Source organism: Panthera onca, chromosome X (genome assembly GCF_046562875.1).
Source record: "Panthera onca isolate mPanOnc1 chromosome X, mPanOnc1 haplotype 2, whole genome shotgun sequence".
NCBI lineage: Eukaryota > Metazoa > Chordata > Mammalia > Carnivora > Felidae > Panthera > Panthera onca.
Genome location: NC_138357.1, coordinates 38,637,659 through 38,661,769, shown reverse-complemented (window position 1 = coordinate 38,661,769; position 24,111 = coordinate 38,637,659). Strand labels below are relative to the sequence as shown.

The 24,111-nt window shown below is 44.0% G+C and overlaps 1 protein-coding gene across 8 annotated transcripts in view; it reads right to left on the bottom strand.

Moving 5' to 3' along the window:
• The window catches only part of CHRDL1 (chordin like 1), a 122,496-nt gene that overhangs the window by 30,423 nt on the left and 67,962 nt on the right, over positions 1-24,111 (bottom strand). For 5 of the 8 annotated variants that reach the window (XM_081793663.1, XM_081793661.1, XM_081793666.1 and 2 more), the window contains 2 exons: positions 16,469-16,614; positions 14,728-14,821 (listed from right to left, as the gene is read on the bottom strand). In XM_081793663.1, the coding sequence (XP_081649789.1) occupies positions 14,728-14,821; positions 16,469-16,614 (240 nt within the window). The remainder of the gene's footprint in view (positions 1-14,727; positions 14,822-16,468; positions 16,615-24,111) is intronic. The other 3 variants (XM_081793662.1, XM_081793667.1, XM_081793665.1) reach the window with 1 other exon arrangement.

Genomic DNA, 24,111 nt, shown 5'->3' with positions numbered 1-24,111 from the left:
TTAGCATCTCGTAGTCTTAGTTTTTTTTTGTCCACCTGCTCCATTTCACAGATGGAGAAAGGCTCAGAGAGGGCAAGCAGCCATTCACAGTCACATAATGAGTTGATGAGCATTAACACCCCAAACCCCAGATTTCCTGGCTTCCAAATAAGCGCATCCATTCTGTAAGGGCAGGATTTTTTATTCGTGTTATCCATGGCTGTATCACCATCATCTATAACAGTGCCTGACACATAGTAGTCACTCAATAAAATACTTGCCAAATGATGGAATTGAGAGGCCCTCTCTAACAACATATTGAAAATTTCAACGCTCCTCTGGTAGTTCTTATCTGCCATCTTGGCCTTTTCTTTTTAGCACTTAACACTATCTTACGGTTTATACAGTTTGTTTGTTTAATTTTCTGCTCTCTCCACTAGAATTCTCCTATGAGAACAAGGATTTTTGTCTATCGTGTTCACTGATATAACCCCAGCACCTAGAACAGCACTGGGCACATGGTACTCATTCGATATTTCTTGAATGAATGAACATTAAAACAATGTACAGTATCCTCTGTTGTAAAATATTTTCTGAGTCTTCCTTGTCCCTCTGAAGAGACCATAAATCCCTTGAAACTAGGGACCATGTCTTAGACATTCCCCTGTGTTGCCTAGATCACTGGTTTTCAAAGTGTGGTCTCTGGAGCAGCAGCAGCATCATTACCTGGGAACTTGTCAGAAATGCAAAATGTGGGACCCCATCCCAGACCTACTAAGCCACTCTGGGGTGGGAGGGCAATGATATCGGTTTTGACAAGCCCTCCCGGGGATTCGGATGTGTGCAAGAATTTGAAAATATTTGGCCTGGAGCACTTAGCATGTTCCTGGGTACACATCAGGTGCTCAGTATATGTACTGAATTAAACTGCAATCAAAAATACAGAATTAAGTAGTTGGCCAATAGTAAATTCGCTTCTTCCTGGTTATTCCAAGTCTGAGTAAAGAAGGCAGACAAAGACTGCATCCAGACTATGTGGAAACCCTGACTGACCCTGAAAGAGTGAAGATGATTTCACCTTTGTTTACATCTAGAAAATAATGCCCAAAAGTCAGTTAATATGTATTGGATGCTTCTTGGGTGGAAAGCCTGATACTAAGGAAGAAGGTGGAGAGAAATCAGGCTGGGCCCTTGCCCTCAAGATCTTTACAACATGTTTGGAGGTGACAGAAAGTCAGCACAGGAAACAGCCTAACACACGCGCACACACACACACGCAGAGTAACAACTGGAAATACAAATGAACCTATGTGCTTGGGAGATACTGAATAGGTGAGTGATCAGTAAGATAGAATTGTGTAAAACTTCCCAAAAGGATTAGTCATGTTTTTAGAAGTAGATGCTACAGGGCAAAAAAACATGGTGACGTGGACAGCGGGTGGCTCAACTGAAAGGAATGGCATTTGCAAAGGGGCAGAGCTTTGGAAACAGTAAGTAACATACTGGAGACAGCCAGCAAGGTGTGGCTTGAGTAAAAAGTTCCGATGTGAAACAAGAGAAATGAGGATGGTGGGGAGAAAGAAAGGAAGAAGGAAGTGGAGGGGGGTAGTGGGTGAAGAGGAGAGGGCAGGAAAGAAACAGGAGGGGAGGGAGACTGGTTGTTGAGGTATATAAGGCTGGTAAATAATTGCTTTGTAGACTTCAGAAAGAGGTCGAAGAATTCACATTTTAGCCTGTTACCAATTTTTATGTAGAGGTTCTTGCAGTAAAAATGGTGTTTGTGGAAGCTTCTCCTGACAATCGAGTGTCACCTAGTTGGGGAGCAACTGGAATCTGAGAAACCAACCAAGAGGCTGTTCTACTAATATGTGACAGGCCCTGAGAATCTATAAAATAATGGAGAAGGGGCAAATAAGACTACTTCAGATAAAAAGGAAATGTTAAGATCCCAATGGGAGATTTGGTAATGGAAGAGGTTGGCAAAGGAGAAAACAACATAAAATGACGCTAGGGTTGCAAATCTGGACAGCTGGGAAATGACACTGCCTTTGACAGAGACTGAGTGAGGATGAACTTCAATTTACTTGTTCCGCTTCTGCTGGCAGTGGTGGGTCCAAGCAATGTCCTTGATGAAACCGGATGAAAATATGGGACCAGAGAGAAGACTGGAAACCAGAAGAGATTCCCCAGCAAACAGCTGAACAAAATGTAAAAGTTATAGGATGTATTTTCAAGCCTAATCTAAGGACCCCAAAGAGAATAAATGAGAAAAGAAAAAAGGATAGATTTGCTCTCTGCATCAAATGGCGTTTGTAAACCTAGATTTAATGATTGGTATTGACACGGAACATATACTTAGCATGACCTTCTGAGAAGTTCAATTTATCACATTTATACCCTAGAGTGTTCAAAAGGCTTTTAGATAGTGTCTTGAAATACTTATAGTCCAGTCAGAATCTTGAAGCATATAGTCCCTGTTAAGTGAGCAGAGAAACAAGCCAGGATCAAGCATGGAGGCTTGATGTAGAGGTTCCTACAAGCACGGGGCTTTAGCATGAACTTGTGTAACACCCTGTAACACAAGTTCAAGAAGAAAGTGTCGCAACACCTAAGCATTTAATGGCAAACAGGCATGTGCGCCTAAATCTGAATTATTTCACTTCACAAAAAACTACTGGAGCCATTACTTCTGTACACACACACACACACACACACACACACACACACATCATCAAGTATGAATGACTACTAGTTTTATGGCTTTGAGCTTTCAAAGTCATCCAAATGGTATTCTCTAAGCTGGAATGTTCTGTAAGTAAGAAGTTATTCCATATAATTTGGACCATATCTAAATTGGAAGAATCTTCTTAGATGTTCCATTTAGTACACCTTTAAGTGATTCTCTAGACCTGGGCAAAGTCTGTCCAGATAGCTGATAACAGGCATGTTCATTTACCATCTCAGAAATACCTAAGAGACAAAATACATACAAGAAAAAAAGGAAGCTGCACTACCCTAAAACCTGTTCCTTTGCTTTTTTTTTTTTTTTTTTCTGATTCACCGGGCAAATTATCTTCCCTAAGAGGGAGATGCTTTTTTCCATCAAAGCTTTATTTTTAAAAAAAGCACCAAAAAACCCCCCAAAACAGTGATTCTAATGGAGACAGATGGATTCTAGTTAATTCCGAGAAGCAACAAGATGTAATTTTAACCAATTTTTAAAACCAAAATGAAAAACAACTCTAGTGTACCGTATGTCAAACAATATTCGTTTAACCTTAAAAGCCACATGTGTTGTTTATTCAAACCTCAATTATATTCTGAGTGGTACCCTATGGAGCTCAAATGGCTTTCTGATAATTGGAGAAATGGAGAACAAGCATTTGAAAAATGGTCAAGAGCTAAGCTAAAATTCAGACTGTTTATAACTCCCACTGCTTCCATTAAACTCCAGTTGGCTTGAGTAGGGTCACAGAAGTAAACCGTGTCCTCTTAGAAGGACTAAGTGTACAGCAAGATTATTAGATGTCCATGAAGATAAGCCTCAGAAAGCAAAACTACGCCAGCATGTGGCCGCTTCTGAACCACACACAACATCATAAACCGCATGCTTATAGGCCCCGATTTATCTGGGACAACCCAGTTTCATGCCTCTTTTTCTGCCAGGCAAAAGTAGTAAGACTACACTCTCACTTTCAGAAGTGTCTTGATTTGGATGCTAGGTTACAAAGTTGCTCTAATCGTAAGGCGCACAGAAATGAAATGAATTCCTGAGATGGAGGGATGGGAGTGATCACTGTGACCAGGGAAAGCGATATCTGCACTTTCAGAGGAACACGTCCTAATCAGCGGAATCAGGGCACACAGTTAAAGGGCTTTTGAGGGACAGCGAGAGAGGGCAGAGAGGAAGACACTGATCGTGAAATCTCCACCTACTATGTGCCACGTTCTGGGATGGGCCACTTTATAGCCAGTAGACAATACCCAAGCGGCAGATGAAAGACAGAGTGGAAACAGCTGACTTGGGGGCCTCTGCCAAACATCCAATTCTACAAATTCTGTTGAGAGGGAGCAAGCGGGCTGAAATTTGAGCGCAGCTTTAAAGAACTGGGGTATAAGGATTCTCCGCTGGTAGACGTTTGAGCTAACAAGAATGATATACAGTACTTCCAGGAGTCCTCTAGTGTCTTGTGGATAGTCAGGTTTTCTAGAAAATACTTCACTGTCAAATAAAGCACTTCATTGTTTGGGCTGTCCGTCGATACAAGCTCTTAGCATTTTAAAGAAAGTATCTGCTTGAGAAATGTTAAGACACAGACAAGGGGGACCTCCTGCCAGGAGTAGCCAGCCAAATCTGAAGAGGAATACAAAAGCATTTATCCAGAAAACTCAGAAATACATATTTTTTTTAAAAAAAAAAGACCATTATGAGAGTTGCATGTGCTTGCAAGAGGAAATCATGGGAGAGAGAAGAGAGAAGCTATTAGCGAGATGGTAAACAGAGCCCACACTCTGCTCTTCCAATGGTGCTGTGGATAAATAATTCAAGTTTATTATAATAAGGGTCTCTGAGGGGCCTCTGGGTGGCTCAGTGGTTAAGCGTCTGACTTTGGCTCAGGTCATGATCTCGTGGTTCATGGGTTCCTGCCCTGCGTTGGGCTCTGGGCTGACAGCTCAGAGCCTGGAGCCTGCTTCGGATTCTGTGTCTCCCTCTTGCTCTGTTCCTCCCCTATTCGTGCTCTCTCTCTCTCTCAAAAATAAATAAACATTAAAAAATGTTTTTTTTTTAATGAAGTGGGGTCTTTGAGTCGTCACAATAAATCTGCTGGAAGTGTTATCATATCTGGCCCCTGGGGAGCAGTGCTGTCACGAAGTCTGTTCCTCCCAGTAGCCTCAGAGTTCAGACTCCCCAAAGTTTCTCTACATTCCCAAGTTGAGAGGTGACACAGCAGTCATGGCTGAGAGAACAACCCAAGCCAGACTGCCTGGGTCTGGATCCTGGCTCCGCCCCTTCTTGCCTGTGCAGCTTTGGGCAAGTGATGAACCTCTCTGAGCCTCAGTTTGCTTACTGCTAAAATGGAGACAATAATGCCTACCCGGGGTGGGGGGTATGTGTGAGGATGAAAAGAATTCGTATGCACAAAGAGCTAAGAACCGTGCCTGGCACACCAAGGGCTACGTGTCAGTTTTATTCCCCTTCTTCTTCCCATCCTTTCGTCCTCCTCAAGAGTAGTTTACCTATGGGGAAAACCCCACCTCAGAGACTCCCATGAGCCTGCGAGGTACCTAACAAGGAAAGGGTCCAGATTAAACAAACAAATGAAACCTAGCAGTAAGGGAAATATTTATGCCTGTACACATTTAAGAGAAATGATTTAAGGGAATCATTTCATGTCTAAATCACTCCACTTTGAAAGCCAGGATCCTGGATACAGGAAAAAAAAAATAGCCACAGAGATTCTTTTAGCTCATGGCTTCTGAACTGGTTTAGATGGTCTCATAATTGTGCTAGCCCTGTCCTCATTTTCATCATTTTCAAAGATGCGCTTGGGTTTGAATGCGATCCTGTATTCTCTCTTGGCTTCAAATGAGACTGACGAGGACAGATATCTGCTTCACTGGGAGACAGTGAAATTTGTAGTCATAAAGTGGAGTGACAAAAGTCCAAGTACCCAAAGAAAGAGAGTCCTGTGCTACCGCATCCATAAATGGAAAAGAGGCATGTGGATGGAAAACAGAAGCCCAGGAATCCATCAACATTTGCTGCTGGTCAACCTGGGAATGACTGGAAAGCAGTCGTAAGTTCTTAACAGTTGTCAGATAGTTGCTCTTCTTGCTCCTGTTAATCAATGAATCAGACTCATTTCTATAAATATCGGGGTCTTGGCTCATGAAGAGTGTTCCAATGAGAATAATGGATACACATGGCCATGGGTTTCTGGGCAATCATGGCGTCCTGTGAAGTGCTTCAAAGGACAGGGCTGAAGGCAGAGTGGTTTTAACCCGGGAAGAAATACTTGCTCCGAAATGCTTCACGGGGAATTCCTTATTTTTACTGTAGAACCAGACTCCTATACATATGAATAACCCTCCAATCCCAGAGTAGGATGGGGCATTGATTCCACACAGCCAATTAGGAATCAGGGCTGTTCATTAAGCTCAGTATGAAAATCACTGCTGTCCCATACACTGTCTACAGGGCTTTCTATCTAAGAAGACACACTCTACACATAAGAGACATGCTAAGAAGGAACACAATGACCGCAGAGGGGATGGAGTCCTGGGAGTGTCAGCAAACTCATAAAGATGAATTCTGAGCACAGAGTATGGAGAGAGAACCAAACACAACCTAGGAAACTTCCATGGCAAAAGAAAGCTTCCAGCAGGGATTTGGAAGAAGAGAGGAAGGCAAAGGGTGGGAGAGCTCTAAGGTGGTCCTTTCTTTATGAACTTGAACAGTTCACCTGAAGACAGGGCTAACTAATGGTGGTCAGACTCTTCTGTAGCTCTGAGAAGATCGGAGTGTTTCAATGCATATTGAAGTTTAGGTGAGAGAACCCGAACCCGAAATCATCTAGGACTGAGTTCACTTTTATTTATTTTTTTGAGAAGTGTGTTTCGTTAATGATGTTTCCTTCCTATCGTCATGACCTGGAGATGCTAGTGTTCTGCAGAAAATGTGAACTAAATCAGAAACAACACTAAAGGATCTATATTTGGAGCTGCTGTTATTTTTTTTCCAGTTTTGTTTGACTTGGCAAACTTTGACAACTTGGGTAGATTTGTACCATGTTCAAAAAAATGGACTATATCTCCCACCACTGCCCTCAAGATTTCTGGGTTCCAGCCAAGATGGCATCTCAGTTGTGACTCTGCTGCTCTTTTGGAAAGAGAAATTGAGAGTCTCACATAAAATGGCAGTTGTCTTGGGCACCGACAAATTGCCTTTAAACAGTTGCTTTCGGTTTCAGTCACCTCAAGGGAGCTTGTAGAAATGGTTCAACTTCATAAGAAGAGATTCCATTTTCTCCTTGGACTCTTTAGAAGTGTGTTGGATAAATGAGATTGGGTCAAGGAAGTTGCAAGTTCAGCCATCTGTCCTGCCTCCCTAGCTAGGACTGCACTTGGGGAATGTTGTCAAGAGCGCTCCATAGCCGTATGTCTCTTCCTTTTTCACAAATCCACCAAAAGATATGCTTAATCCTATGCTAGGGGAAACAGAGGAATCAGGTGGTTCTTTCCCAGTTAAAGAGCCAAGACCTGTGAAATGATTAACAATCCAAGAAAATATTTTGAAATGCTGGACTCTACAAACCAGACTAAGCCCTGAAAGTGGTCCAAGAAGGGGCCCAATGACTAGAGTGATCAGGTAGGGCTCTTTGGAAGGGGTGAGCCTCTAGCTGGGATCTTGAAAGATGGGTAGGATCCCAACCCATAGAAGAGAGGAAGGAAGCTATTCCAAGCTTGTGGGGAGTAAGAGCTAGGAGAGGCACGTAACAGGAGAGAAAGTGGGAAGGAACATGGCATATTTTAGGACACAGAGAAGAGCCAGCCTAGAATAGAAGGTGTGTGTGTTGGTGTCCGAGAAATGAGGATGAGTAGTAGGTTAAGGAAAGGTCAGATTGCTTTATAGAGCGCCTTTAAAAAACAATCTGAAGGGAATTCCCAGGTAGCTCAGTCGGTTAAGCATCCAATTCTTGCTTTCGGCTCAGGTCACGACCTCACAGTTTTGTGGGTTTGAACCCCGCAGAGCCTGCTTGGAATTCTCTCTCTCCCTCACGCTCTGCCCTTCCCCCACTTGCACTGTCTCTGTCTCCCTCAAAAGAAATAAACTTAAAAAAATAAAAATACATAAAAACCATCTGAAGGATTCACCTTGGCGAATGTGGTTAAGACACGGTAGGCACTGACCAACATGATCAATAGTTGTGTAAGAAGAAAAGCCTGGGCTAGAGCATGACACACATGTACAGTGAAGAAAGAACAGTTATTCACACTCCTACAACCCAGGGTGGCTGGTTTCATGGTGGGATCAGAAGTCGGGGATCCTGGGAGGGTAAGACTACCCCTAGCTGTGTCCCTAACTTTCGAGTCAATCCTCCCTTACCCTGGGGTGCAGACAGCAAAGAGGAATATGGTGTGAGTTGAGGCTAGAGAGACCGTTCTATGCATCTTCCTTCACCTCCCTGACTAGGTCGACCCCTCTTACTTACTGCCTTTTCCAACACCTTTCTTTGTAGCACGCGGCACAGTTGTAATTTTATATTAGCTTGTGCCGTTATTTGCTAAGGTGTCTTGCCCGTTTAACTCCGCAAGGGTAGGCTCCATGTTCGTTCTGTTCTCCACTGTACCTCCAGCACCAGCACAGCGCTCGGTACTTGGCGGTTGCTCCAGAAATGTCCGCGGGATGAAAGAAAGTAGATATTTACATTCTTTAAACCTATAAAGGGAGAGGGGTGGAACAGAGGTGTTCCCCTGTGGTTGGGAGTGGGCAGGTTGAGGCCGTGATGGGGAAAGCTGAGTAGTGTGGTTACCCTCCTAGGATTATCCGCCTATGCCAATGTGCCAGGCATGTTCTCTCTGCCCCTTTACTTCCTTGAACTGGGAGAGGTCCCTTGTCAGTGTCCTATGAACGGCTCCCGCCAGGTAGTGTAAGAACTTGGGACTCTAGAGCCAGGCCGGCAAAGTTCACATTCTAGCTCTGCCACTTACTACCACGGATCCTTGGGCCAATCGCTTAACTTCTGTGACTCGGTTTCCTCATCCATACAATGGGGATAATAACTGTTTCAACTCCGTTGTGAGGGTTAAACAGGGTATTACACACATAAGGGCTTAGACCACTGCCTGGCACATAGTAAGCGCTACCTATATACACTGTCCATGCAGGCTTGGCTCTCGATGTGGCCAAGAGCCTACTCCAAAAACCTCTCCCTTGTCTAGAGTCCAAGTACACAGCCTTCCCCTTTGCCTTGGCAAGATAGGCAGGAGACAGGAAGCAGTAATGATAAGCGGTAGAGGGAAACCGGGGCCGGGTTTGGGCTTGAGGCCTGCCTGCCCAGAATGTGGCAGTCGTACGATCTCCAAAAAGATTTTTCCTTCTGATAAAGTTTCCCTTAAGGTTCCAGTGGCTGGTTGCGTTCCGCTTCCAGTCCAGATGAGGTCTGCTCAAGTGCCAGCAATGACACGCCCCGTGCCAACACTCTCCTGACTGTCCTAGGCTCAGGGGCATGTCTAAATAATGGAGGCTGGGGTGGAGATTCAATCTGTGGCCGCTATCGCTATCTGACGCAGGAAAAGAGGCACACGCTAGTGTTTGGTGAGAGTACAGAGAGCCGGTTTCAATGGGGCCCTTTATATGAAGGTTTGCAGGTCCGGCACTCAAAAGGTTATTTCTTCTGCAGTATTTTGCCTGCAATTAGGGTGGCCAGCATAGGGGAGAAGCGTGTCTGCATTCTCTGCTGCACGAGTAACATGCTTATACAAGACATACCTTTATAAAACACGACATTTCGACAGAAAAAAAAAATAACGAGGTGCTTCAAAAATGAGGACTTCAAAGGAGATTCAATCACATTATATACAACTGAAAGATGTAAAGAAATTAAAGGCTGAGAAAAAGGCATCAATTTTATGGAAGTGTAGGATTCAGTCTTCATAGGGCAAGACGAAAGAGAATGACTTATTCAGGCTGCAGAAGAGACAGCAGAGAAAGAACTTCATGAACTGTCAGTTGTGTGAAGGGACAACATGTGATCGGTAATACCTTGCTTTTATGTGTTGCTTCTGAGGACATGAGAAAAGAAATGTAAATTGTGATGAGAGAAGTGTTCAGCAGATGGGGACTCTGTGAACAGAGATTAAGCAAATAAAGAGGCAAGACTATCAGACACAGAGGGGAGGGTGTAGACAACTCTCCCCCCTCCAAGATCTCCAGGTCATCTCAGTTACTTTTTACAGCCTTTCCATGGGTGATAGATATTACATATCTCCACTTTCAGAGCTGAAAAGAAAACAAGGCTGTATGTGGGCGAGCAGCTTGCCCGAGGTAACACCACGAGTAGGTGAAACCGGAGTAAAAGCATATCTGTGTCCTTCTGACTTCAGAGCCTATGTCCTCTGTGCCACGTTGTCTCTCAGATGCAAAATATGTCTTGTGGCAGTTTCCTTTCTTTTATTAATTGTCCTTCAGTGTAGATTTGTCATTGTAGCCTTTGCCCCAAACAAAATAACCTCAGCCTGACAACTGGACCGGAGCAACGAGCTGGTTATATTAGCAGCCACATGTATACCTCTGCTCTGTATGGGCTCTCTTCCCTTTGGAGCAGACTCAGGTTAGGGCAAAGATGGGCAGAGAGACGAGGAACAAAATACCCATCTTTTCTGGCTTAAATGTAATAGCTGTATTGACGTACAGACACACACACTGGGAGAGACCGCTACCGAAAGATCCAGGGCCTTACTGAAGCACAAACCAAATCAGGCTGTGACTAAATCCACACTGATTTGTGACAACCACTAAACAGAACATATTAAAAGGGATACGCAGAGGAGTGACTGGGTGGCTCAGTCCATTAAGTCTCTGACTCTTGATTTCAGCTCACGGCCATGGGATCGAGCCCCACATCGGGCCCCACATGGGACTCCATATCAGGCTCTGCATCAGGCTACATGTTGGGCTTGGAGCCTGCTTAAGATTCTCTTTCTCTGGCTTTCTCTGCCCCTCCCCACCTCAAAAAAAGAGGGGATCAGCACTCAAAACAAGGTCATTTCTTTCTAAAATAATATTACTCACAGTGTCTTGAAGTGCGACGGGGAGGAAAAACCACCTGGGGATCAGACATGACACCAGGTGATTTCCTACTGACCATGAGCCAATATATAGCCAGCACCACCAACCACTGTCAACCAGTAACTCAGAGGAAGGAAACACAACAATAATACCATATGTTCATTGCATCTAATTCAAACTATAACTTCCTGGCAATACTTCCAAGCTAGTGTGCATTTCTCTCCCTAGAGCAGTGAGGGGGAGAAAAAGATAAATCGGAAATAGTTTCTACCTTAAGGAGCTTATAATTGGTAGGGCGGATAAGACATGGGCACACATAATGGAAACCAAAAGGTAACAAAGTGATAGATGCTACTGGAGAAGGGCCAGTTACATGCTGAGGAGTCTCAGAAAGGAAGGAGTTTTACTCCTAACGTACAGGATTTTTAAAAAGTGCTTCATGGAGGAGGGGGCAGTTAGGCTGGCCGTTGGATAAGCAGGGTTTGGGGGTGGAGAAATTAGGGATGGAGGTGGGAAGGCAAAGAAGAGAGAAAGGCCTTCCGTCTGGCATTTATCATAATGTGACCAGAGGACCGCCTGCATCAGAATTTCAGGCAGTTGCATGTGAGGTATGTCTTGAGAAACCTGTAGGATTTCCACAGGCAGAGATGGACGGAAAAGGGTTTTCCAGAAAGAGGTGGTGTTCCCTCCTCCCAGATCTTGCTGTACATGTGCAGTTGTTACCTAGGCTGCCATTTTGTTCCCCCCAGTTCCTTACCATGAACCAGCTGTCACTCGTTCACCCCAAAGTTGGTTGCCATATGACTGGAATTAGATGCTCTGACCAGAGAGTGACATTCGTTACTTTTCTATTGCTTTCAGGTCTCAGACTTCTAACAGGTTCAATTTAAGTGCACTAAGCTCAAATGTAAACCATTGTTTGGGGCCTCCTCCAGTCACCTACATGGTCTTAGGAATGGCTTCTCAAAGCAGGGCGTATGGACCACCTGTCTCAGAGTGCACAGTGAGGCCTATATCTACAAGCACAATCCGGGACCCCACCCCAAAGCCACTGAATCAGAATCTCTGTAGTGGTTGTCTGGGGATCTGAAAGTTCTCCAGGTGATTCTGAAGCACACTGGAGTTGGAGAAATCTTGAGGGGGAGAGCGAAGGTACAAAGGGAAAAGAGCACAGGAACACTGTGAGTAGAACCTGAGGTACACAAATGGAAGAATGTGGGCCTCAAGGGTTTAGCTGAAGCTACAACATGGGTTGATGTGTTTTCTACTGGCAACAGGCAGCCATTCTTTTCAGTGCCAGAGTGAAGAGGGTAAGCCTGGAGCCAGACAGCCAGGACTCAAACCTTAGCTCCTTGACTCACTAGCTACATAACCTTGGACAAAGCTGTTAACCTCTCTCTGCCTCAGTTTCGTTATCCATAAAGTGGGGATACTAACCATCCTCACCACACAGCGTCCTCATGGGAGAAAGTGAGTTCATATCAAGCGTTTAGAACCGTGACTGGCATTTAGTAGGTACGATATGTGTCAACATAAATACTTTTTTTTTTTAAAGTAAGCTTTACACCCACCATGGGACTTGAACTCACGACCCCGAGAACAAGAGTCACATGCTCTACTGACTGAGCCAGCCAGGTGCCCCGGCACAAATACTTTTGAGTAGAGGTGTGGTATGGTTAAGGTTAGGTTTCCGGAAGATTAACCTAGCAGTAATGTATAGGAGTCAACTGCCCATCCCCTATCAGTAAATCCTATAATTTTGTCCCTCTAACTCAGTGATTCTCAACCCTGGCTACATATTAGAATCACCTCTCTTCCCCTCCACCCCCAGTCTGGAGACAAATTTATCAAGGTAATTCTAATATAGACACACGGTCAAGAAGCAATGCTGTAAATATATTTCAAACTTGTCCATTTCTCATTATTGTGCCCGCACCATATGCAAGACACTGTGCTAGGTCCTTTTCCTGCATTATTTAAACCTTACAACCCTTTGGAGGTCAGTGCTAACATTATCCTCCCTTTAAAGATTGTTAGAAAGGTTGAATGCATTGCTCAGGATTATCCAGTGAGAAAGTAGCAGGACTGGGATTAGAACCGTGGCAGCCTGGTTCCAGAGGCTCCAGTCTGAACCACTACTCTATATTGTGTCTCTAAACCAGGCATCTGCCCTCTCACACTAGACTCTCACTGCTCCACTTGCCTTCTCCCTCTCCTCTCCCCTTGCTTCGTTGCTTCCCTCTTATCTAGTCTGGACACAACAGCCAATGAGATCTTTTTAAGACATCAACTGGTTCATGTAATGCCCTGCTCACAACCTTCTGATGGCTTCCCAATGTACTTAAGAACTGAAATACAAACTCCTTCCCATGGCCTTGAAAGTCCTGTGTGGTCCGACTCCTGTTCACTTCTTCAGCCTCATCTCAGGCCAGTTGACTATAATCACTGTATTCCAGCTACACTGGTCATCAGATCCTTGAATGCTTTGAGCTCTTCCTTGCTGGGGCCCTTGAATTTTCTTTTCTTTCTGCCTGGAATGCTCTTTCCCCAGGATCTTTGCATGGATGGGTCTTTTTCATCTTTCAAGTGAGAGCTTAAATGTCACCTCAGCAAGGCCTTCCCTCCCACTCAATGTAAATGCCATCCCCTCAGTCTTTTATTTGTTTTCCTCATGGCACTCACATATTTATATTTAGATTTTCACTTACTTGTTTGTTTATGATTTGTCTTCTATGGTAGAATGTGAGTTCCACAAGAGCAAAGAACATACCTTTGCTGCTATGTATGCTACATACAGTTGTAGAGGGTGTGTACTGCACAAAAGTGCTGCCGTTAAGGGGGTGCATTCACAAAGATTTTCTGGCAAATGGCAGTAAAGTGTCTTAAATAAAAGTATTCTTTTTTAAATTCGCATACAGATGCCATATAGTCTAGTGGTGCCCTGTATGTTTACTGTATTTACCAATATGTATCTAGCTTCTAGCACAGGGCTGAGCATATGGTAAGTAGATGCTCAATAAATATGTTGATTGGATGGACAGAAAGAAGACAAAATTAGAGTACTGCTAGAGAGAGCCAGAAAAGAGACAGATCAAAGACTGCTGATATAGGAATCTCAGAAGAGGGAATAAAGGAGAAATTAAAGGCGATTATGCTTGACCTTAGGAACCCAGAGTGAAAAATGGCGCTATTATCAAAGGAATGGAAACCAAATAAGAAAAAAATTGGGTTGAGAAGACACTGATGCCATTTGGGCTATAATTTGAGAAGATGATGCCTTCCATTGTGCTTTTACTGAGTTTGTCACCATTGGACGGTGGGGTTTTAAAGAATATATCTACATTTGCCCTGCACAGTCTTCAAAGTGGTCATATCAATGCTTTGCAAGGCCCAATCTTCCTTTCAAGGCTGTGCATGGAAATGGCCTGTGTTTTACAACACAGTAAAAGCTAGAAGAGATTAAGGGAGAAGAGACAGAGACACTTTCTCATTAGATGATTGTCACTCTTTCTTTCCTGCCACACTCCCGCATGGTTTCTTTCAGGTGGTTGCCCTTAAAATCAGTGTTTTTGGGGGGCCCCCGGGTGGTTCAGTCGGTTAAGCATTCAACTTCGGCTTAGGACATGATCTCACAGTTTGCGAGTTTGAGCCCCACATCGGGCTCTGTGCTGACAGCTCGGAACCTGGAGCCTGCTTCAGATTCTGTGTCTCCCTCTCTCTCTGCCCCTCCCACGCTCGCACTCTGTCTCTCTCTCCAAAGATAAATAAACATTAAATTTTTTTTTAAAAGATCAGTGTTGTTTTTCTCCCTTTTGTGAATCAACTGCCCCGACCCCAACCCCTGGCTCTAAACTAAGGCTACCATAGAAAATTTCCCGTCCTAAGACGCTGGGAAGCTATTTTCCTCTCTTCCAAGTCCAGCAGCATCCCTACCTCTTGGGATACGGGGTACCTACCTCTGCACACCTGGCAGCAGGAATCCGGAACAGAGACTGGGAACGCACAGGTTAACTTGGGGCAAGTCTTGAGACCACAATACACGTTTCCCTCCTGCCAAGGAAAAACAGAACTTAAGGTCAGAAGGATCTGGGAATAAGTGTAAAGGCTTCTTAGCTTGGGACCTGGGAAGAGTAGGGACTCAAAATGGGCTACTCCTTCCCAGTGCCCTCGCATAGTTAGTTCTAGGTACTTCCGAGATTTAATTATGCCTTATTTTTTTTTCCTGCTTACTATTTCTCCAGGCCAGAGACTAAGTCACGGAAGAGTTGGTAATCCTCGCTGGGGATCCCCTGAGGTGGTACAGGGTAGTCAGTGAGAGAGCTGCCGTAGCCCCGCCAAAGCCCTAAATATGGTCTTGCCCTTCTCTTCTCTTTGCATTGTATCCCTTGGTCCCCATCGTGCCCCAGCTGGACACTGGGACTTCAGGGAATGCAGATTTGCATGACAGCCCCCCTTCTTTATAAATCTCCAAGCCAGGGAGACAAGTTGTCTCGGGGGCGGGGGGCGGAATGCAAAACTACACGGGCTGATCGGAATGGACAGCTCAATTCAGCACAAGGCAAGCGAGAGAACCAAACTTACTTGCTGTTAGGTCTGTCTTTACGTAGATTCCACCTCCCTAAAGTTCTAGGTTCCAAACATCCTTCCTTACACCTTGTTCTTAATTCTTAGAAGCAATAATTCTGGGGCAAGAAGGCTCCCTAAAAAGTCATTAGGAAGGCAAGGCCACAACCAAATTCTCCCAAACTACTGAGATACCATATTTTTACTACAAGTCCCTAGGGGAAGAGATTCTCAAACGTCCCTTGGCAATCCAGTGTTTAAGGCCGTTACTGGCAATAAAAAGTTTCTACATCTAACTTCATTTCCTCTCACTTCAGGTTAAACGGCCATTTTATTCCATTTTCTGGTTCTACCTATTACATTCTTTGGATTGCACAATTACGTGAAGATATAATCGATTTACTTTACTCCTAGGGTATATACAGTTCTGACAAGTAATGTCACAGGAATAATCATGTTTTGCTGAGAGAGTTCTCAATGCACGGCACCAGGGACAAACTGGTTAGGAGAATACATCAGAGATGGGATCCAAGAGATACCCCCCTTTTCTTGTGAATTGGGGCACCAGGGTGGCTTAGTCGGTGGCATCCGACTTCGGCTCAGGTCATGATCTCACGGTTCGTGAGTTCGAGCCCCGCATAGGGCTCTGTGCTGACAGCTCAGAGCCTGGAGACTGTTTTGGATTCTGTGTCTCCCTCTCTTTTCTTTCTCTGGCCCTTCCCCACTCGCTCGTGCATGTGCACACACGCGCTCCTTCTCTCTCTCTCTCTCTCTCTCTCTCTCTCAAAAGTAAATAAACATAAAAAAATCGTTGAGTCCTTCTAATGAAGGCTTTGCTGCTGTGACTATTAAGAAAAGGAGGACAAATGAAGACCGTCAGCTGATCTTTGTCTATTTAAACAGTCCTAAAGCTTCAAGACCAGCATATAACTGGGTCTGACTTTAACATAGGTCAGGGTTGTTCAGGGTTGATGCAGATCAGGGAGTAGATCAACAGGGAGGCTTAGGATTCAAATGCAATTCATCTTCCATTCAAACACCTCACGGTGTAGGCTCAAAGTAAAGGTGTAAGCATAGAGAAAGCTCTGGTGTTGGGGTAGGGGCCAGCAGGGACATTAAAATGCTGGGTCTTACCGAACAGCTGCACTGGGTGCATTGATTGGGTTGCCGGTTCTGAAAGAGCCCTTCAGCCATGAACAGCTCACCATGTTGGTAAGTGGTCCCGTTGTACTCACATGACTTGCTGGTCACCTTATTGTTCACTGGAGGTAAGGAGTCTTCTGGGACAGGGTGGAGAAAAACCACACCGAGTATTAGCATCATTGCAAAGAATGTCATAAATCCCAACAGCAGACAGGGCTGTACCATATAGAGGGAGTTAAAAGATAGCCCCGGGGTGCCTGGGTGGCTCAGTCGGTTAAGCGTCCAACTTCGGCTCAGGTCGTGATTTCACGGCTGGTGGGTTCAAGCCCTGCGTCGGGCTCTGTGCTGACAGCTCAGAGCCTGCAGCCTGCTTCGGATTCTGTGTCTCCCTCTCTCTCTGCCCCTCCCTTGCTCATGCTCTCTCTCTCTCTCTCTCTCTCAAAAATAAACACTAGAAGAATTTTACAGATAGTTTCTAATTCAGTGGCCGATGACCTTAGATAATATTAAAGCGACCAGACAAGAACAGCAACTGATATGATCACCCATCTGTTCTTTTATTTGGTGAGCATTTATTGAGCACCTATGATGTGCCAGGCACTAGAATGGGTACTAGAGAGAAATCAGAGAAGGACAAGGCTCCTTCCTTGAGGGAACTAACAGACCAGATGAATAACGTGTTAACTTGGCTGGAAGGAGGGAGTCCTTTCAGAAGATGAACCATCTATTATAACTATCCTGGTAACCTTACCCCCTCCCATGTTTTATATCACTTGGTATGTGCTTGTATGTTTGTTCTGGCCCCTGGGGTCCTTGCTTGTTTTTTTTTATTGAAGTATAGTTACCACACGAAGTCTCTGCTTATTTTTAATTCCACCACCAAGATCTCCCCCCTCCTCCCACTCTTTTCCACCTGCTGAAGTCCTGTTCGATTTTGAAGTCTCAGGAAAAGTCCCTTTTCTTCTGCAAAGCATTCTCCAATAGCTCCAGCCCACGATCTGGACCTCTCAAAACATGTGATTTCTGAAGCACACAGTCTGGGACTTGAATATTACTGTATCTCATATTCCTGAATTATAGTCATCTAGCCAACAATTTACAAAGTGATTTCACACAGATTATTACACCGGAGCCTCATAACAATCCTATCAATCAAGGAAGGCAGATCTTGAACTTCATTTTTCATTTGAGGGTAACAAACCTCTGAGGTGGACTTTTCTGAAGTCATGAATGTAGTGAGCGATGGCCCCAAATTCCATCTTCTTTCTATCAGCTTATGTACACATATGCATGTTTTGCTTTTTAAGGACTTGGACGCTGCCTTACGTGTCTCTTTCCTTTGTGGGGTCTAGTGCAGGGTTCCCATGTAGCAAAAACTCAATGCACCAATGCACTTGGTGAGTGGACTCTAAATGGTCTCAAAAAGTCTTTTTACTGGGCTTCCTTAGGATGCATGGTGTGTGTGTGCATGCACGCACACACCCACCCCCCCACGCACACACACCAAACAACCCAGATGAAGCTAATCATTGATGTACAAATTAACAATAGATATAAAAAGAGCTGGGAAAGTGCCCTCTGTAGAATAGTGGAAGAAGAGAAGTCAGAGGAGTTGTGTGTTTTGTTAAGGGAAGGCTCAGACAGTGAAAGCGTCCTTTCCTTCCCATCAGTCAAAGGTATACTGAAGGTGCGCCTGGGTGGCTCAGTTGGTTGGGCGTCCAATTCTTGATTTTTGGCTCAGGTCATGATCTCACGGTTCCTGAGTTTGAGCCCCATGTCGGGCTCTGTGCTGACAGTCCAGAGCCTGCTTGGGATTCTCTCTCTCTCTCTCTCTCTCTCTCTCTGCCCCTCCCCTGCTCATGCTCTCTCTCTCTCTCAAAATAAGTAAATAAAACTTTTAAAAATAGAAAAAAAAGGTATAATGAAAATGAGTCCATCTTATGGGTCAATTATACCTCAGTACGACTGTTTTAAAAAAAAAAACAAAACAGAATAGATGAATCACTAAATTCTACCCCTGAACCCAATATTTTCCTATATGTTAACTAACTAGAATTTAAATAAAAACTTGAAACAAAATAAAACAAAACAGAATAAAATTGTCCTCAGGATGTTGGTGAAAATAATAAAGGTGAATGGTAATAATAATAATAATAATACAGCTAACATTTATTGAGCCCTAATTAATATGCCAGGCACAATGGTGAGTGCTTTTCCATGCATTTTCTCCTTGGCTTTTACTTATTTTGCTGATGGGGAAACTAAGGTTTAAGAAATTAAATGACTTGCCCCAGGTCACACAACTTGTGAGTGGCAGCACCAAAATCTGAACTGATGTCTGATTCTAGAATCATCCGTCCTTGCCACTATCAAGGAGGCTATCAATCACATCAACCCTGGAACAAGGAAGGGGCCATTCGATTTAAAAATCAAAATCAATGGAACATGAAGGTTATGTTGTTCCTTTACAATGTTTTGGCCTAGAATACCTAGAAAACTGATATCACACTTACTTTGGCTTCAATGATTTCTATAACTAACTCAATTCTATACTTTGCTATATAAACTGATCTAGCTTCAATTTCTGAGTAACTTACTCCTTGGGTGTGAACTGATTAATGACCCCTTACAAGATGCAAAAGAAGTTCCTTAAAAAGAAGCCTCAGCTCCTAGAAAATGTTTATTTCTTACCAGCAGACCCTAAGTCCTGGCCCCTGCCCACAACAGGACACAACCAGCCAGATTTAGCTGGTAGACAGGAATGAAACTCACTGGAGAAAGGATAGGAGCAGGGCCCACTCACCCCCCTGGGCTCTAATTACACCAAATATCTGTACTTTGTGGCGAAGGAAAACTGGGATGACCTACAAAATAATATCTACCGTGACTCTTACAGGAGTTGACAGATCTTTGGAATACCAAAAGAAGAAAAAGTGGGTTGGAATTATTTTGCCTCAGAAGAATGTGGATTGATCTTTGAATTGGGCCTTCTACCAAGGGATCAACGGGGGGGGGGGGGGGGGGGCAAGTGCAGGGTGAGGTTTTCCAGGGGAAGCATGACCTTGAGAGTCTTTCTTGCAATAGTCTGCATAGCGGCCTGGCATGGAGTCTATTAATCTACTCAACAGGAGATGGGGAGAAAGCAAAAGACAGAAAGACAAAACAGAATCAAAGAAAAAGAAACCAACTATGAGCAAGTTAATGCTAGGTTTACACAATAAATTTATCTTAATAGCTTTCCATTTATTCTTATTTCATTCTTTTAATATCCCTAATGGAGTGGTGGTGGGGGCATTATGAAAGTGAGGCTACTGGTACCCCGAAAAATTTGGCCCATGCCACAGAGCTATCTAATAGGAAGCCCAACTCAGACATACAGCTTTCCTGTCTCGAAGTTTATGTTTTTCTTTACACAGAGTGGGTGTTAAAACTGGCTGGCAGGAAAGAAATTAAATCAGTACATGCAAGAGATATCTGTGCTCTCGTGTTTATTGCAGTGTTATTCACAATAGCCAAGATATGGAAACAGCCTAAGTGTCGGTCAACCGAGGAATGGAAAAAGAAACCATGGTATATATACACAACAGAGTATTATTCAACCTTAAAAAAGAGTTCTTGCCATTTGCAACAATACTGGATAGACCTGGAGGACAGTATGCTAGGTGACATAAGTCAGATACAGAGGTAAAAAAAAAAAAAAAAAAAAAAAAAGGCATGATTTCCCTTTTGGTGAAATCTAAAAAATGTCAAATAATAGAAGCAGAAGGTAGAATGGTGGTTCCCGGGGTCTGCGGCTCAGGGAGAAGGGGAGATGTTGGTCAAAGGGTATAAAGCTGCAGTTATATAAGATGAATACGGCTGGAGAGCTAATGCACAGCGTGATGACTATAATTAATAATATTGTGTTGGGTCCCGGAAATCGGCTGAGAAGATTTCAGGTGTTCTCACCACAAAACAAACGCGAACTATGTGAGGAGATGATGTTAATTAGCTGGACCACAGTAATCAATTCAATCTGTTTATGTATAACAAATAAGCATGTTGTACACCTTAAATGTATACAATTTTTGCTAAAGAAAAGCATGTTTTTCACACTGGGAGACAAAGACCACTGAGTCAAAAATCCCAGCTTAGGTATCCACACTCCACAACCTTACACAAGCCACTTTACCCCTCTGGGTTTCAATTTTTCTTTCTTTTTTTTTTTTTTAGGGTTTATTTACTTATTTTGAGAGAAAGAGAGGGGGAAACAGAGACAGAGAGAGCAAAAGAGAAAGAGAACGAGTGGAGAAGGGGCAGAGAAAGAGAGAATCCCAGGCAGGCTCCACTATCAGCGTGGAGCCCGATGTGGGGATCGATCTCATGATCATGAGACCATGGCCTGAGCCAAAATCAAGAGTCAGACGCTCAACTGACTGAGCCACCCAGGCACCCCAAGGGGTCTCAATTTTTCTAAGAATGGGACATACGGAAGTGTTGAGTCACTGTATCATACACCTGAAACTAACCTAACACTGTATGTTAACTATACTGGAATTAAAATTTAAAAACATATATTTAAAAAGTCGCCCCCAAAACTTAGTGGATTAAAACTATAAGAATAATAATAATAATTACTTAATTAATTAATTAAACAGGCATGGATTCAAATGCTAGCTGCACAGTAAAGTGGAACAGCAAGGCCCTTACATTCTTCATTTATAATGCAAAGGAAAGAATGCATTCTCAGAAATTAATTAATTAATTAAGTTTGGAGAAGTGATTTGGAAGTGATTTGGAACCTGAAGTTTTATCTAATAAAAATGGGTAGTTGTTTCATTAAAAAAAAAAAAAAAAAAAAAAGATGGGACGTGGGAGTTAAATTTCCCCTTACATCTTTAAAATTGTTTTTTAATGTGTATTTATTTTTGACTGAGAGAGAGACAGAGAGAGAGGGAGACACAGAATCCAAAGCAGGCTCCAGGCTCCGAGCTGTCAGCACAGAGCCCGATGCGGGGTTCAAACTCATGAACCGTGAGATCATGACCTGAGCCAAAGTTGAATGCTCAACCAACTGAGCCACCCAGGCGCCCCTTGCCTTGGATTTTAGAAGGCCAACACAGCATGCAAGGAACCACAGAAGCAAGGAAGGCCACCTGGTACTCTACCCTCTGCCTTCCTCGATTTTCCAAGGTGGCTGGGCTTCTAACCAACTATCCTTGGAACACATTCGGTGTTCCTGGCTGAAAAGTGGCAGAAAATGCGTCCAAAGCATAGCTGGCCTCAAAGCCCCTCAGGGGAGTGCTACTCTGAGGAGAGGCGGGGCAAGGACATCGTGGGGTAAGCAGACCAGCACGATGCCATCTGACTATAGTTATGCCAGGAATAGAAACTACTTCTTCCACGCACCCCCCCATCCCATTAGGGATGGTCTTATAAATAGCAGAACTATGACTTCCGGGGGGCTCAAAAAACACTCCCCTATCCTAAATATCTCTTCCTTCCTTTTCTCTCACTGCTACCTCAAATGCCATCATTAGAAGTCCATTACTTTGGGGTAAATGGTTGTCTTTGGGCAATCAGATTTTATAATCCCAATACTTCTGCGAGAGGTTACACATTGGCAGGAACATCTTAGTATGAATAGCCTTGCCACAAGTTTGTTTGGTTTTGTTTTGTTTCTCTTCAGAGAAACTGACACATTTTAACCAAGAAGTCTGTGGTCCTATCCCACTTCCTTTGGTACACCATTCTCTCCCCTCCTGGCACTAGCCTTCTTCCCACCCTCGGGAACCCAAAGTCCTCATGCCAGCTGCTGACTTCTCCACTCTCCCTACCCTCAAATTTCTATTTTCTTAGTGGGCCACTTCTTGGCTCTTCAGAAAGGTCACTTGTACATCAGGAGACAAATCAGGTCCCAGTGTTTATGAGAGATGCAAACCCCTCCAGAGCTCCCAGTTGCCAATCTCCTGGTCTCCAAGACTCTCCCTTCTTTTGCCATTGCTGCCATTACTCAGGTTCCTACTTTACTCTTGATGGCTCAGCCTGGTGCTAATGTGTCCAGTCTCGTTCTCTGTCATCCGACTGGTCGGCTCCCAGCACATATGCAGACCGTGCCAGAGGTGGTGGTGGAGGGGGAATTGAGAGATGAAGGTACAAGCCTTGAAGGAAGAGGTTACCTTCCCTTTAATTATGATCACACACACACACACACTCACACACACACACACACACACACACACACACACACATCCTGAAAAAACCCAAAGAACATAGAGGGATTCCCTTCTATCCATGGATAACTGGACATTTAATTAAACGACGTTTGCTTTGTGTTTATGTGTACGGTAGGTAAATAGGGCATGTCCCTGACTTCAAGAAGAATCCTGCTGTCCTCAGAGGGGCTGGCACAAAAAGATGTTAAATGAGAACATATTTAAATAAGTCATAAAGGTGAAGGCTAGAAGAGAGGTCAGATTATCTATCACAAATTGGCAAACTATGCCAAGTGGGAAAGAATACCACCTGCATCACTAACGATTTCAGTCAGACACTAGAAAGCTGTATTTCTCATTCCAAAATTAAGTTTCAAGAGTTTCTGTTGGAAAGAAATTCTACTTGAAGGCCAGAGGCTAGACTAGGTGACTATTCTGGGTGTCTTCCAACCAGAGAAAGACAATCCTACAAAACTGGTCACGGAAGCCCAGCTGTCCTCCCACTAGTGGAACAGACCCTAGTCAGGACTCTGTGTTCCCAATCCGACCACAATAAGATGGTTCTTTGCCACTGAAACTATCCGGCACCTCTGGGGCAAGTGTGAGCTATTGCGGTGCTTTCTAAAACACACTGTTTTAGAGCGTGTAAATTTGGGCTGGCTCTTAGGCCTTGGCCCAGATGGAAAGAAAGCAGACAGCTAAGGATGCTCGTGGGAGACCACTTATGCTCCACCAAGGAGTGCTGCTGTAGTGAGAGAGGGACAGCGGGGTGCTGTGTCTTGTTTCTTTGGGATGCTCAGTGAAAGTGAAGGTACTGCTTCAAGTGGGTCTAGCGGCCACAGCAGCGATGCCTACCATTCAGATCTCTTCCTTTCCATGCTCCAACCGCTCCCGCTTCTTCTTTCCCTGGGCCTCTCCAAGAGATGACTTAAATGCACTGGCTTTCCTGGGACAGAGACCTAAGACTTCCAGATCTTCTCCAAACGCTCCTCTTCCATAAAGACTTAGCTCTTCTCTGGCCCACCACATTGAGGTCCTTATATAGGGAGGCATAGGACTTACCTCATTAATTTATGCTAAGGTGTCAATGGAAGGAAATGTTTGAAAACAGGTTATTTTTCTAGATAATTAAATTGTTACCATGGCCCTTTGATGTTTGAAGCTATTGGCTTTGCAGAATGTTGGGCTTATGTGGTGGAGATTACTGAAAACACAGCCTCCACAATATGTCCTATTGGGAGGAGAGGGCTGACTTCAGGGTTTTCCATTTGGGTTCAAATTCCAGGCTCACTATTAATTAGTTACCACCTATTAGCTGAGCAAGTCACTTCGTATTACTGAGCCTCCGTTCCACCATCTACAAAATGGGAGCTCATAACAGTACCTACTTCATAGGTTGTTGTGAGGAACCAACAAGATAAGATGCATAATGAGCTTGGC